Source organism: Nelusetta ayraudi, unplaced genomic scaffold, assembly GCF_046127955.1.
Source record: "Nelusetta ayraudi isolate G7.1 ecotype Tasmania unplaced genomic scaffold, CSIRO-AGI_Nayr_v1 ptg000052l, whole genome shotgun sequence".
Taxonomy (NCBI): domain Eukaryota; kingdom Metazoa; phylum Chordata; class Actinopteri; order Tetraodontiformes; family Monacanthidae; genus Nelusetta; species Nelusetta ayraudi.
The window spans coordinates 7,459,727-7,471,806 of NW_027466102.1; the positions used below are offsets into that span (position 1 = coordinate 7,459,727).

Below are 12,080 nucleotides of genomic sequence, written 5' to 3' on the forward strand. Positions count from 1 at the left end.
GTGGAAAAACATTATTCAGAGTGAAACTGCGCAAGCCAAAAAAAAAATAAAAAATCACGATAGGAGGTCAAAGTGTGGTTTCCGTCAAGCAGTTTTTACTGGCCATGCCAAATAGATACAATCAATCCAGCCTTGAAGATACACACAACAACAGTTACAGCAAGTACAAACCCCCGCAGTGCCACTTCCCTCTTGTAGTGCAAATGGTATTTTTTTTTTTGTTGACATTTCAATCAAGTCAGTATGACCTAACGATCTCTGCAAACCTTCTCTAGAGTTTTCACTTCTTTCTGTCTCTCTCTTACTCTTTTGAAAAACAAAAAGAAAAAGTGTATAGCACAGTGACACATGCCAAGAAGGTAAAAAAAAAAAAAAGAAAAAAAAAAGAGAACATCAAACACTGACTCACTATTGTCATGATCACATTTTCTACTCTTTGCCCCTTGTGATGCTTTTTTTTTTTGTTGTTGTCATTTTTGCTCCGTCCTGTGCGCACATGTGCTTTCGAGTTGTGCTTAAAAGAAACGAGTGCAATCGACGTTCTACATCTAGGGAGACTATACGCATGTTGCCGACCTACAACTACACTACGGTTCAACTTCCACAGAAAAAGAGGCTAAAAATGCGGCAGAGCACACGCAGCGGAGAAGCACGTACGTTTTTCCAATGCCTGTCGCCCGTCGCCCCGCCGCCCTTACTCACGCGTCCCCCACCCCGTTGTTCCGGACCACATTCACAAAGCATCACTTCGATCGCACACACATCCCCCAGACAGGCTCAACCACAATCCACAACACGTTGTGCAGCAAGAAATTAGCATGAGAGATGTGCGTCCGGGGGACAATTAGCTTTGATTCGCTTCCCAAACGCAGCGGTTCGTGATTTATGTTCTGTTTTGACAAAGTGAAGAAGGCCGTAACTGACTACGGCGGGACCCTTTTATTTATTTGTGTCTAGCACAGCACCCATGCGCTTGTTCCACGTTTTTGGAGGCAACAATTTAGAGTTCAACTCCCTGCTGCGTTTAGACGACCGGCAACCTCTTGCCAAACACAGTTTTTTTTTTGTTTTGTTTTGTTTTTGTCTGCTGACTAAACAGAAAATATTACAATTCAGAATTTTACCTTCGCCAATTCCCCCCTTACCAACTCCCAATCGTTTTCATTCATAGAAAAAAAAAAGAAAGACTTGTTGTCGATTTTGAATTTTAAGGTCTAGCTTAGCTTTATACAGGATGTTCAGAATCACCACATCAATGGAATCGTTCCAGGTCACTTTGAGTTCATTTTAGTTTCTTTCCTGCTCCGTTGTTCGTTTTTTTTTTCTTTTTTTTTTTTTCAGCTCACGAAACTGGGGCGTTCTTTTTCCACGTGTTCGCTCATCTACCGGCAGGCTTCCTCCTTCATCTCCTTGTTCTTCCTCACTTCTTCGGCGTGCTTGTCCTGCCAGACAAACACAGTGGCATACTTGTGAATACACTGGAATTGATGAGGGAGAAACGGCAAAGCCACACAGGCCAGCAACACTTTGGAGAAAATAAGACGGTGAGGAAGGAATCAATGTTCTTTTCTGCTGCAAGTTAGTGAAGATTTACCAGGCTTGTTGGGGTCAGTGTTCATCAACACAGACTGAAGCTTAATTGATAGAATGATGACTGGAAATCTACATGTCTTTTTTGTTGTGTTAGAAAATCTGCAGCAATATTGACACGTCTGTGCCCCCTCACCTCAATTTCCAACATGCTCAGAGTGATGAAAGATTTAGTTAAGAAAAGGTGCAGTGTGTAAAATTGTGCCGCCCAGTGGTCAGATTTTAGATTGCAGCGCTCATTTGCTCACACTCCCTCTCCCAAGCTTGCCAGTGAACTACGGTGGTCTTTGCATATATAAAAAAAAAAAGGACGACTTTTAAAAGCGCCTGCTATTTCCTGGCTACTTAGCTGCTTACTGCTTCTCTTTGACTTTTCTAACCATTACTACAGAATTAGATATGATTTCATACGATTTGACCAGTGTTTGGTGGGGTTTGCTTACATGACGCACTCATTTGTTTTAGTTAAAAATAAAGATAAAGCAGCTTTCTTGGTTATACAATGAAATACACGACGACATTGCAAGATCAGATTAAAGGGTTAACATAAGAGAAGATAAGAGAGGATCAATAAGATATGATAAGATAAGAATAACTGTCCTACACAGGTAATTACAGATCCCTGTTCAGTTTACAGCTGCCTTCTACTCAGTGGAGAGTTTGGCATACTGATGGAACACAGTACCTTTTCCTGCAGCCGCTCCAGCATAGCAGCCAGCAGGGCCTCCCGGTTCTCCTTGTTGGCTTCCATTTTCTGCTCCAGCTTTTCCTTGGCGTGCTTGATGAAGTTGTTGTTCTCCTCAAAGGCCTTCTGGATCACCTCGCGCTCGTGCTCCCTCTTCTCGGCCAGGTGCTTCAGCAGCTCCGCCTCCTGGCACTGAGGGGTAGAGGAGGAAACCTCTGAGTGTGCCGTTCGCTAAAGAGCAATCCTCAAGTGTAAAATAGCGTAATTGATCAACTTAATTAGTCCATCCTGCACAACATCAGGAAATGTTATAATATAATGTAAGACACATGACAGTGTGTAAGTGTGGGTTATTTAATCATTTTTTTGGGAATTAATGACTAAATCAAAAAATGAAAATGAAAATGATCAGATTTTATAATACTGTTTTATGATATATGCACTTTTTCATATACACTACATCATTTTTTTTTTTTTATCATGACTGTATTATTAATTATCATTATCTTCATTTTTTTATTATTGCATGCTCTGGAGGGATCAGTCGGTTTTCTCTTTTATTGTGCAAACCGCTTCAAGATGCTTTGATTTAGTGCTTTAAAAGTGAAAGTTGATTGACTGGGTTGATTACCATTTCTAATTAAGTCAGACTAACTGATGGTGGCGAAACAACCCACACATTGTTTTTTGTTGTCACTTGTTTTGTTACATTAATCCACCACCACAGCCCTTTCTTCCCTTTAAATAGGCGATACGCAGATGATTATGTATAGTATCTGCCTCTTTTTTGAGCAGAAGCCGTCGAGCCAGAACTCGACAAGGGAACTTGTGGAGTTCATTTTAAGCAACAATGAGCTTCTGAGCAAAGAGCTGAGCTCTCTCCCTTTCTCTTTCTCTCTCTCTCTCTTCACCATCCTGTTTGCTTGATGAATATGACCCATTGTGCGCTTGTCCTTGCGAGGCCGCCTCTGGCCTTTCATTTCCTTCTTTTAATCAGCCCAATCTCCCTCCCCGTTTTTTCCTCCCGCCTCTCGCCCCCTTTCATCTGCTTCCACCTTTTTTACCCCCCCCCCCCTCAGCTGATAAATCCACCTCCCCACAGCTGCTGCTGTCAGCAGCTTGATAAAGCCTGAATGGGCTATAAAATAGCCAGGAGTAGGGCCGAAGCTTTAAGGATACAGCCGAACACGCAAAAATGCACGCCCGTCGGTACCTTCCGCCGTTCCTCAGCAGCCTCCAGCTTCTTCTGGATCTCCACCAAGGACGGGTCCCGACGCTGCGGCATGGAGGTGTTGAGGTCTGGGACGCCGTCGAAGGACGGGGGCTTGAGGATGACCTCGAAGGCCTGGCCAGACGCCCGCTTGTTCAGCTCGATCACCTCCACGTCTTTGATGACGCACCAGCCCAGATCCACCGCATCTGTGGTGTTGGATCATCGCCATGTGCGCAAATACACAGTGGACGCGTAAATACACAGTGGGTGATGAAGAGATTTGTTGACTGTACACTTTACACACGTCGGCCGCATGCCATTTTTGACGTCTACTTTTTGAGTTTTTGCCATTGTTTTCTCATTGTATTTACGTTTTTAATGCTAACTTTATAACTAGGGATGCATCGATACAGATACCAGTACTCTACTCGTGCTCGTAAAATATGTGTTTGTGTATACATATACACATGACAATTTTGTACTGCTGTGAAACTTGTGACAGTCACAAGAAAAACATGCTGAGGAATGTTAAAAAAAATTATTATAATTCAGTATCATAATTCGGTATCAGTGAGTAATGCAAGTATGCAAGTACTTGTACTCTACTTGTGGTACCTGAGCCTCCCTGCTTATAACCTAAACGTATTTGCTTTCCTATGGTGGCTGGAAACGCGCATGTCTGTGAGTCAGCACTAATCTTTTACCTTCCGCCTTGTATGTAGGTTTGTCGACGGTCTGCGGGTTTAGACAGGCGCAGAATAGAGACACCAGGGGGAGCTCTTTGACCTTCTCCTTGTAAGCTGAAGAAACACACAAGGGTACACGCACAGGTTTGACTTTGTGTTCACTCCACACACACAAGACGGCAAGCTTTAGGTTGGACTGTGAAAGTAAACCGCTTCTCGTAGCTCGAGGCTATCGTTGAACGACAACAAATCACATCGCCTATATTAAGATACAACAACTGAGTCATACATGTTAGATGTAGCTATGGTCTGCTATGTCTGTATTTACCTGCCAAAGTCATGTTTCAGCGTGTGTGGTTTTCTCCAGGGATGCTGATGATCCAGTCACAGTCTAGTGGGAGCAGAAAAATGGGGAACGCACAAAGAAAGATTGATTAGTAACAAGTCAATGACCTTTCCTCTGCGGCAGCATTACCCTGACAGTATGTCTTTGTTCATTAAGACAAACGCTTGAGGGATTTATTTATTTATTTTTACTATCTGATTCTTAGAATCTAGAAAAATGTGTTTCACAATAAAAGAAATAAGCCCGGTAAGTCACATCTACACACAGCTCGACTGTGTGCATCAATTCATTTATTTATTCAGTTTTCTTCTGCTTGCATATTTGTCAAATGCAAAGCGCAGAACGGACAGATGGAGCATATCCAGGGGACCTTCACTTCCTGAGCAACAACGACAACTGAACTTCCTGCTAATATGCAAACAAATCACCTGCCACTTGGCGATGTAAACTGTAACATCCTGTCCTCCCCGTATTCCCTTCATCCATCCGACTCGGTTCTTCCTATTCTTTTGCACGACAGAGGCTATTTTTTGAAAAGCGTCTTTAGAAAGCAGATGGACAACCTGGCGTATGTCTCAAGACTTGACAAGCGTGCCACGTGTCCAAACAAATAACACGGGAGAGGAGGTGAGGGGAGGGGAGGGGAGGGGAGGCAGCCATAAATAATGGATGTGCACGGAGAGAGAAGTGGAAAAACAAGCAGAACCAAAACCGTCAGTGATGATTTCTTTGTACCGTGAGCCTCCCTGTTCCCTCCTCTTAATGAGTTGGACCACTGATGATAATGTATTCAGTAAAAGGCTGAAAAACATGACAGAAGTTTTTGCATAATCACTGTGCAGCATTAATCATCAACTCATTTCTTGCTCTTCTATATTTGTGGGCTCAAGTCACTGGGGAACCGAACCAGCTGAAGACTGAAAACTGAGAACAGTTGCATTTTGCTTGAATCCAGTCATCCAATGTCATGATGAACTGAGTGTAAGACTAAATTTTAAAGGCAATTTACATCACTCGCAAAACACCGGGATCCATTTAACGGTCGATTTGTTGGGGCCTCGGGCATTTGGAACGAACAATTGCAGTCGAGACAAGAAAAGCAGGTTTATTTTTGACAGCACGTCACCTTCACAGCCGTTGATATTTAGCATTTCCACCATGACTAAAATGATATGGATCTAATCAATCAGATCATTAATGCACTTCTGACGAGAAATTCTCAAGGGCGAGCGACTAGGCGTAACAGTTAGCTTAGTTTATTGTGGACTAACCTGCTGATTTTAGTGCAGGGTAAAAACAAGTGTACGAATACAATCGCAAAGAAATAAGACGCAAAATATTTTTGTCAGAACCATTTCAGACGTTCTTGTCCGTCGTAGTGAAAGGTTATGCAGATCTACGAAGTAAAGCAATCTTTTGAATGAGCACCGGGTAATTCCACAGACGGACAAGCAAGACTTTTTATGCTACTTTCAGGAAAAGAGTGAAGTGAGTTGAGGCCAACTCGGGCAATAAAAACTGAGGAATTTGCTGACCGAGAAGTACTTCATAATAGTTTCCAGTGCCTCTCGTGTCTTGTCTTCAAGAGACCCTTACATCTTTCCAAATAATTGATGATTGAAAGATTGTTTCTATCTGCAGTAAACAAGCAACGGTAAACAGCGACACGAGTTTCACAGTGTCGCCGTGTCACCATGTCTGGAACTTCCAGCTTTGAAGGCCTTGACGCGTGTGGTTGTCTCTGAGTGCCAAAATAATGTAACTAGAAGCTGTTGTTAGCAAGGCTAGCTAGCTGCTCCATGCTCCTGATCTTTAGCTGATTTAGGCCAACCAAGTATGTACATGGGAGAGGTGAGTGGAGTAGGCGGTCGTTAATGTGGACTGAGTTTGCATTCTGTTTGCACGTCCGTGACGAATGCGTTTTTATGCGATGCGACGGTATTCGGATGTCAAAACGGATTTGGACTGTTTGCACTTGGTCATTTCATGCGTTTTTCGTATTCCGATCGGCAAAAAACACATGAAGTAACCAAGTGCAAACAGGGCCTAACTTTTGATTTCTGCTCCAAGATGCCACCGTTGAGTCTGTACCAACTTTTTCAGTCGTCAAAAACCCTGTCTGCAAAGTGCACAGTGTACCCTTTAACATAGCAAAGTTCCAGGAACACACACACACACACACACACACACACACACACACACACACACACACAGGATTAATTCAAAGGATAGCGTGTAGAGAAGTTAGCTTGGTAGTTCTCCTTCTGGTGTTTCTGAAGCAAATGTCTTTTTCTCCACACACACACACACACACACACACACACACACACACATGTACACGCACACACTGGTGCCTCTCATCTTTCTCATCTTGTGAGACCACCCAGGCTGCAGATCCAGATCAGTGCGCTGCTTCCTTCAGGATTAGCAGCAGCAGCGCTTTATTTTGGGGAGAGTGTGGATGCTTGTTGGGGGGGGAGGGATGGAGGGAGGGAGGGAGGGAGTGGTGGCGAGAAAGAAAGCCTCAGCCTACCTCATTACCAAATGCTGCAGACAGTGGACGCATTAGCGGGTGTCTCACACAATTGTCGTGCTAGCTAAAAGTTCATCCCGCACGATAAACCCCCTTTGAAATTTGCTGAAGGACTTTAGCAGTGTCACTCACATTCCAAGGAAAGGTTCAGTCTTGCGGGCTGATTTACTAAGATTCAACATAAGGGCCGCCAAAGTGTTGAGTGCCGCCAAAACTTGACACTTTCAGCTCACAAAATGCATCAAAGGAATAAAAGAATGTTGGTTATTTTCTGTTAAAAATGCTAATTGTTTGCAACTACTGTTTGTTTTTGTTTTTTTTACAATAGTGTTAAAATAGCGCCATTCATTAAAAGTGCAGGTACAAAAAAGACCACATTATTTTCAGATTTTCTGTGCGAACACACATGCACGCATACACACATCACACACACGCACTCACACACACACACACACACACACACACACACACACAGAAACGCGTGAGCCGCATAACGCACCTATGCATCTCTGCTTTTCGTCCTCTTATTTTTAAATTTCCGACACACAGACAAATGAAGGATCAGTAATTGGAAAGGAGATGATGGCGTAATGGTACACTGAGTTCTCCTCCTCCCCCCTCCTCCTCCCCACCTCCCTCCTTCCTTCCCTTGTCAGCAGGAACCACCGCATTACGCCCCGGGCCTGACGCTCGCCCCGCCGCCCCTGCCCTCCCATCCTCCATCAGACCCCAGAGGCGACGGCCGGGTTCCCGCACCAGCAGCACCGGCCACCAAAGACGAAAAGACGAAAAGAGAAGTCTCGCCGTGCAACTCACCCCCCCTGCCTGCGATTCCCTGCAGCTGAAGCTCGATGGCGTGGCACCACAGCGATCACCGTCTGGCTGCTCTGGTGCAGACGCCGGGCAACAGCATCAGCAACAGCATCAATGGTGCCTGCATGACATCACCACGGAGACGCCTGATTGGCCCGGGACACTGCCAGCAACGCGAGCGCCCCGGCCAATGGCGGCAGGGAGGGCCGGATGGAGGGGGAGGGCCGTCACCCCTTTGTGCTGATGCTGTAATGCAGGCTGGAAGGCACGGCTGCAATTCTAATGCCATAGGAAGGTGAATTTAGGATCATTCTTTTTTTTTGAAATTCCGTGTGTAGGAGAGAATTAGGATGAGACGTCGGTTAAGGCAAGGTCTCTCTCTCTCTCTCTCTCTCTCTCTCTCTCTCTCCCTCTCTCTGTTTGTCTCTCTCTCTCTGTGCAGTGTTTTTTTTTTTTTGTTGCTCAATCACAGCAGGGAGCCCAGCCAGGAGGCCCTAAATTATTAAGATCGCAACTAAATAAAAGAGCAAGGGGAACGGCAGTTTGCAGAGCGAGGCACGTGCAAGTCACCGTATTTAATATCGGGTCGCCGCTGTTTACTGCACATGTGTAAATACGGGTACTTTGCCACTCTGTTCAACACTATTAGAATTGTATTAGGACCAAAACCTCAAAAGAAATCTGAGTGTTGCTGTCGTGAGGCCTATTGGTCTGTTGTTTTATATTAAAGTGATTATGACGTTGACCTGGGAAAAACAATACCAAAGCAAACTACCACTCCCTGAACTACATTAATTACTCATTTATGAGGTAGCTGGTTTTATCTGAGCATTTATGTTACAAAATATATCTCATGTGGGCCAGGTTTGTACAGCTCTATGCTAATTTGATTATATCAGACTATTGCCATTTTATATAATATGACTCGTATGTTCTTACTTGATGCAAAAGGAATGATACATCTTAATGTGTCTCCAACAATAGAAGCTCTCAAGATACTCCAACCTTGAACGGTTGCCCTGTTTTTTTCTTTTCCACGAAAAAAACGATTTGTTTTAATATTTCTCCACTTACTGGTCAGGATGCATGAATTAAAAATAAAATTTGAATTAAAATAAAGACAAATTAACCTACTTTTAATTATTAAAAAAAAAAAAAAAAAAAAAAAAAGCTTTTCCATGCATCTACAGTGGTTTAGACTGTGAGATGGTTTACAGCTATTACCAGACAGATCAGATACTTAGCGTTAGCATTTTTAGCATATGTGCTAATTTTCCACACCAGTCCACGTGTTTGTAATTCTGCATCCCGGAGCAGCTGTGCAGAACTTGACCGCTGGCTCAAATCTTTTCGACAGCCATTTTTCAGAAAAGAAAAACAAATGACTGTTATTGTACTGCAAGTACACGTTTTTATACACGTATTTGTGGTGAGTTATGTTAAGCTTTTTACCAACATCCAAATCATACATCAAGCCAAATTTTACACACTGGACCTTTAAGTCAATGATATCGATTAGTTAAAAACAAAACAATAGGGGTGACAAACAGGAGTGATGCACCTGCTCTTATCACACTTGAAGGCTGAATTCACCGCACACAGGACGCACATGATGTCACTCTGCTCGTGCTCACAGCACCGAGACGGTCGTGCGCGTCATGTCAGGGCGTGTCCCGCGGTCGCAGCGTCCTCGTGTCTCTCTCTCTGTTCACCATCCACTGCCGGTAATAAGACATGAACCCACCGTGCGCGTACTGGAAATGAGATCACCAATTAGAGAGGGAGAGAGAGAGAGAGGGGGGGGGGGGAAGGGAGCAGTTGGAAGGAAGGGGGTGTGTGAAAAAAAAAAAGGTATCAAACAGATTATTTCAGCAATATCTTGGAGAGGAAAAGATAAAAGAAGAGAAGAAGAAGAGAAACAGAAAATGAGGAAAAACCCGACTGTCTCATGGGAGATGTTCAAATAGGTGGAAGAGAAAAAGAGAAATGCTCGTGGGGACGGATGAAAAAAAATAAATAGGAACCACGGTTTTTTTTTTTCTTCTTTTTTTTTTCCGCGCTTAAAAGTGAACGAGCGCTCGGGTCCACGTGGGAAATGCAAAATTCGGTTATGTCTGTGGAGAGAACTCACTCGAAATCTCTTCCCCAAAAAGTGGTTGGGGGAAATAAGTTTAGAAACATGGATCTGAAAAAGGCAGTCGGACATTCTGATACCGTCGCAATGCAGAGATAACTTTTCATATATATATTTTTTTCTGTAGTTACCTGAGACATTGTGTATTATCTAAACCAGTGGTTGTCAACTGGTGGAGTCTCAGGACCCACATTTCTTTTTTTTCCTGACAATAAAGTCGTGACCCAAATTTATTCCACAGCACTTAAATTTATTCTACAAAAATGAAAAAACAACAACAAAACAAAACAAAAAAAACCCCGGTAACCCACTTTCCCACCACGTCTAGTGAATAAATAACTGAAATTATTGAACTGAGTTTTGAGCCCTGCAAATTGAATGCCCAACATCTCTCTCTCTCTCTCTCTCTCTCTCTCTCTCTCTCTCTGTCTCTCTCTCTCTCTCTCTCCCCCTCTCTCTCTCTCTCTCTCTCTCTCTCTCTCTCTCTCTCTCTATCTATCTATCTATCTATCTATCTATCTACAGTATATAAATGATGTACATATTGGGGATCTAAAGGGAGCTCCAGGTGTGGGTTACCTGGCAGGAAGTCTATATATAGAAAGACATGTGGTTTCTCTCTGTCTGTCTGTCTGTCTGTCTTATGCTTGTGCTGAATGCCATGTGCCAGTAAAAAGCCAAGCAAGCTATGTAAACAGTCTCTCTCTCTCTCTCTCTCTCTCTCTCTCTCTCTCTCTCTCTCTATCTATCTATCTATCTATCTATCTATCTATGCATTGGTATCTTGTGTCCTCCTAGATTTCCTGGGGTAACAATGTTCCACGTAAAAAAAACCCCACATTTGTTAGCAAATTGCTAATCACTGAAATGCGCATCCTGAAAGCGAGCAACGCCTCTGCACTGTCGAGACTGATCCTCGTGGCCTCGTGAAAACGCAAGCGGCTTCAGTAGCTGCAGTCCTGCTCGATAAAGCGTGACATCATCTCCCAGTCCCAGAATGAGATCATTCCATCCAGCAGCAAGTCTTACTCATTCGCTCACTGTGTGTGTGTGTGTGTGTGTGTGTGTGTGTGCGCGCGCGCATGAGAGGCAAGATTATGACACAAGCCTGTGCGTTTTTTTGCGAAGGTGTCCACTCCAGGATAATTGGATTATTGGCTAAATGCTCTTCAGGGTGCTCTAATACAAGTTGAAAGGCTTTTTTTTTTTTTTTTTTTTTTTTACTGACGTTGACTTTGACTCTGACTTTCTCAAAAGGCCGGTCGGTGCGAAGGAGGAACATAGCAAAACACAAAGCAGGTCAAGTCTGAATCTTTGATAGCACTACAAGTTCTGCGTGAATCATCGTGACCCATTCGAAACTTGGAAAATTCCATAAGAGGGCCCCTTAGAAGGCAGTCCTATATTTGCAATTTGAAACACCGCCAATGTTTTTGTCCTTATATGATTTTCTGCTTCTTGCCTTGGCTTCTGTTCATTCGCATTTGCACGTCTGAACAGGATGAACAGGATGTCTAGTCTGGAAAAGTGCTGTTACCATGGAAAACAAGTAAGTGACAAGTATTGGCAGTGAAAGGTGAGAAAACTGTGTGTGTGTGTGTGTGTGTGTGTGTGTGTGTGTGTGTGTGTGTGTGTGTGAGACTGCCCTCAGAACATCCTGCATGTTTACATGTGTGAGTAATACACCCATTTTTCTTTAAAGGTCCAGTGTGTAATATTTGGCCTGATTTATTATTTTTATTGTGGCAAAAATTTAATATACTGCCAATAAATACATGAATATAAGTGTATAATTGCAGTACACCAAAGTAATTACCTACCTACCCTTTGAACAGATTTCATATACAGTATGTATAAGAATATTCATACAGTAGATCAAGGGTCTTGCTCCCTGTTAGTTGTCATATTGCGGTGCCATATTTCTAAGGAAGCCTGGTGTGGTCAATCCAGTCCGCTTGACAGTGCATTTCATATATCAGGGTGAATGCTGTGTCCTCAAATAAACCAACGAAGTAGAAGCTGGACGAGGTATCAAGGTTTGGGTGCTCAGGCCACCGTAGTTCACTGGCAAGCTCAGGAG

The 12,080-nt window shown here is 43.4% G+C and overlaps 1 protein-coding gene across 1 annotated transcript; it reads right to left on the reverse strand.

The window, feature by feature from the left end:
* Positions 1 to 73: 73 nt before the first annotated feature.
* Positions 74 to 4,970, reverse strand: stmn4 (stathmin-like 4). Its single transcript, XM_076037712.1, has 6 exons — positions 4,949 to 4,970; positions 4,503 to 4,565; positions 4,193 to 4,288; positions 3,489 to 3,694; positions 2,276 to 2,467; positions 74 to 1,442 (listed from the first exon to the last, which is right to left on the reverse strand). The coding sequence occupies exons 2-6, from the start codon at positions 4,513 to 4,515 to the stop codon at positions 1,383 to 1,385; spliced, it is 567 nt and encodes a 188-aa protein (XP_075893827.1). The 5' UTR covers positions 4,516 to 4,565; positions 4,949 to 4,970; the 3' UTR covers positions 74 to 1,382.
* Between the last annotated feature and the right edge of the window lie 7,110 nt (positions 4,971 to 12,080).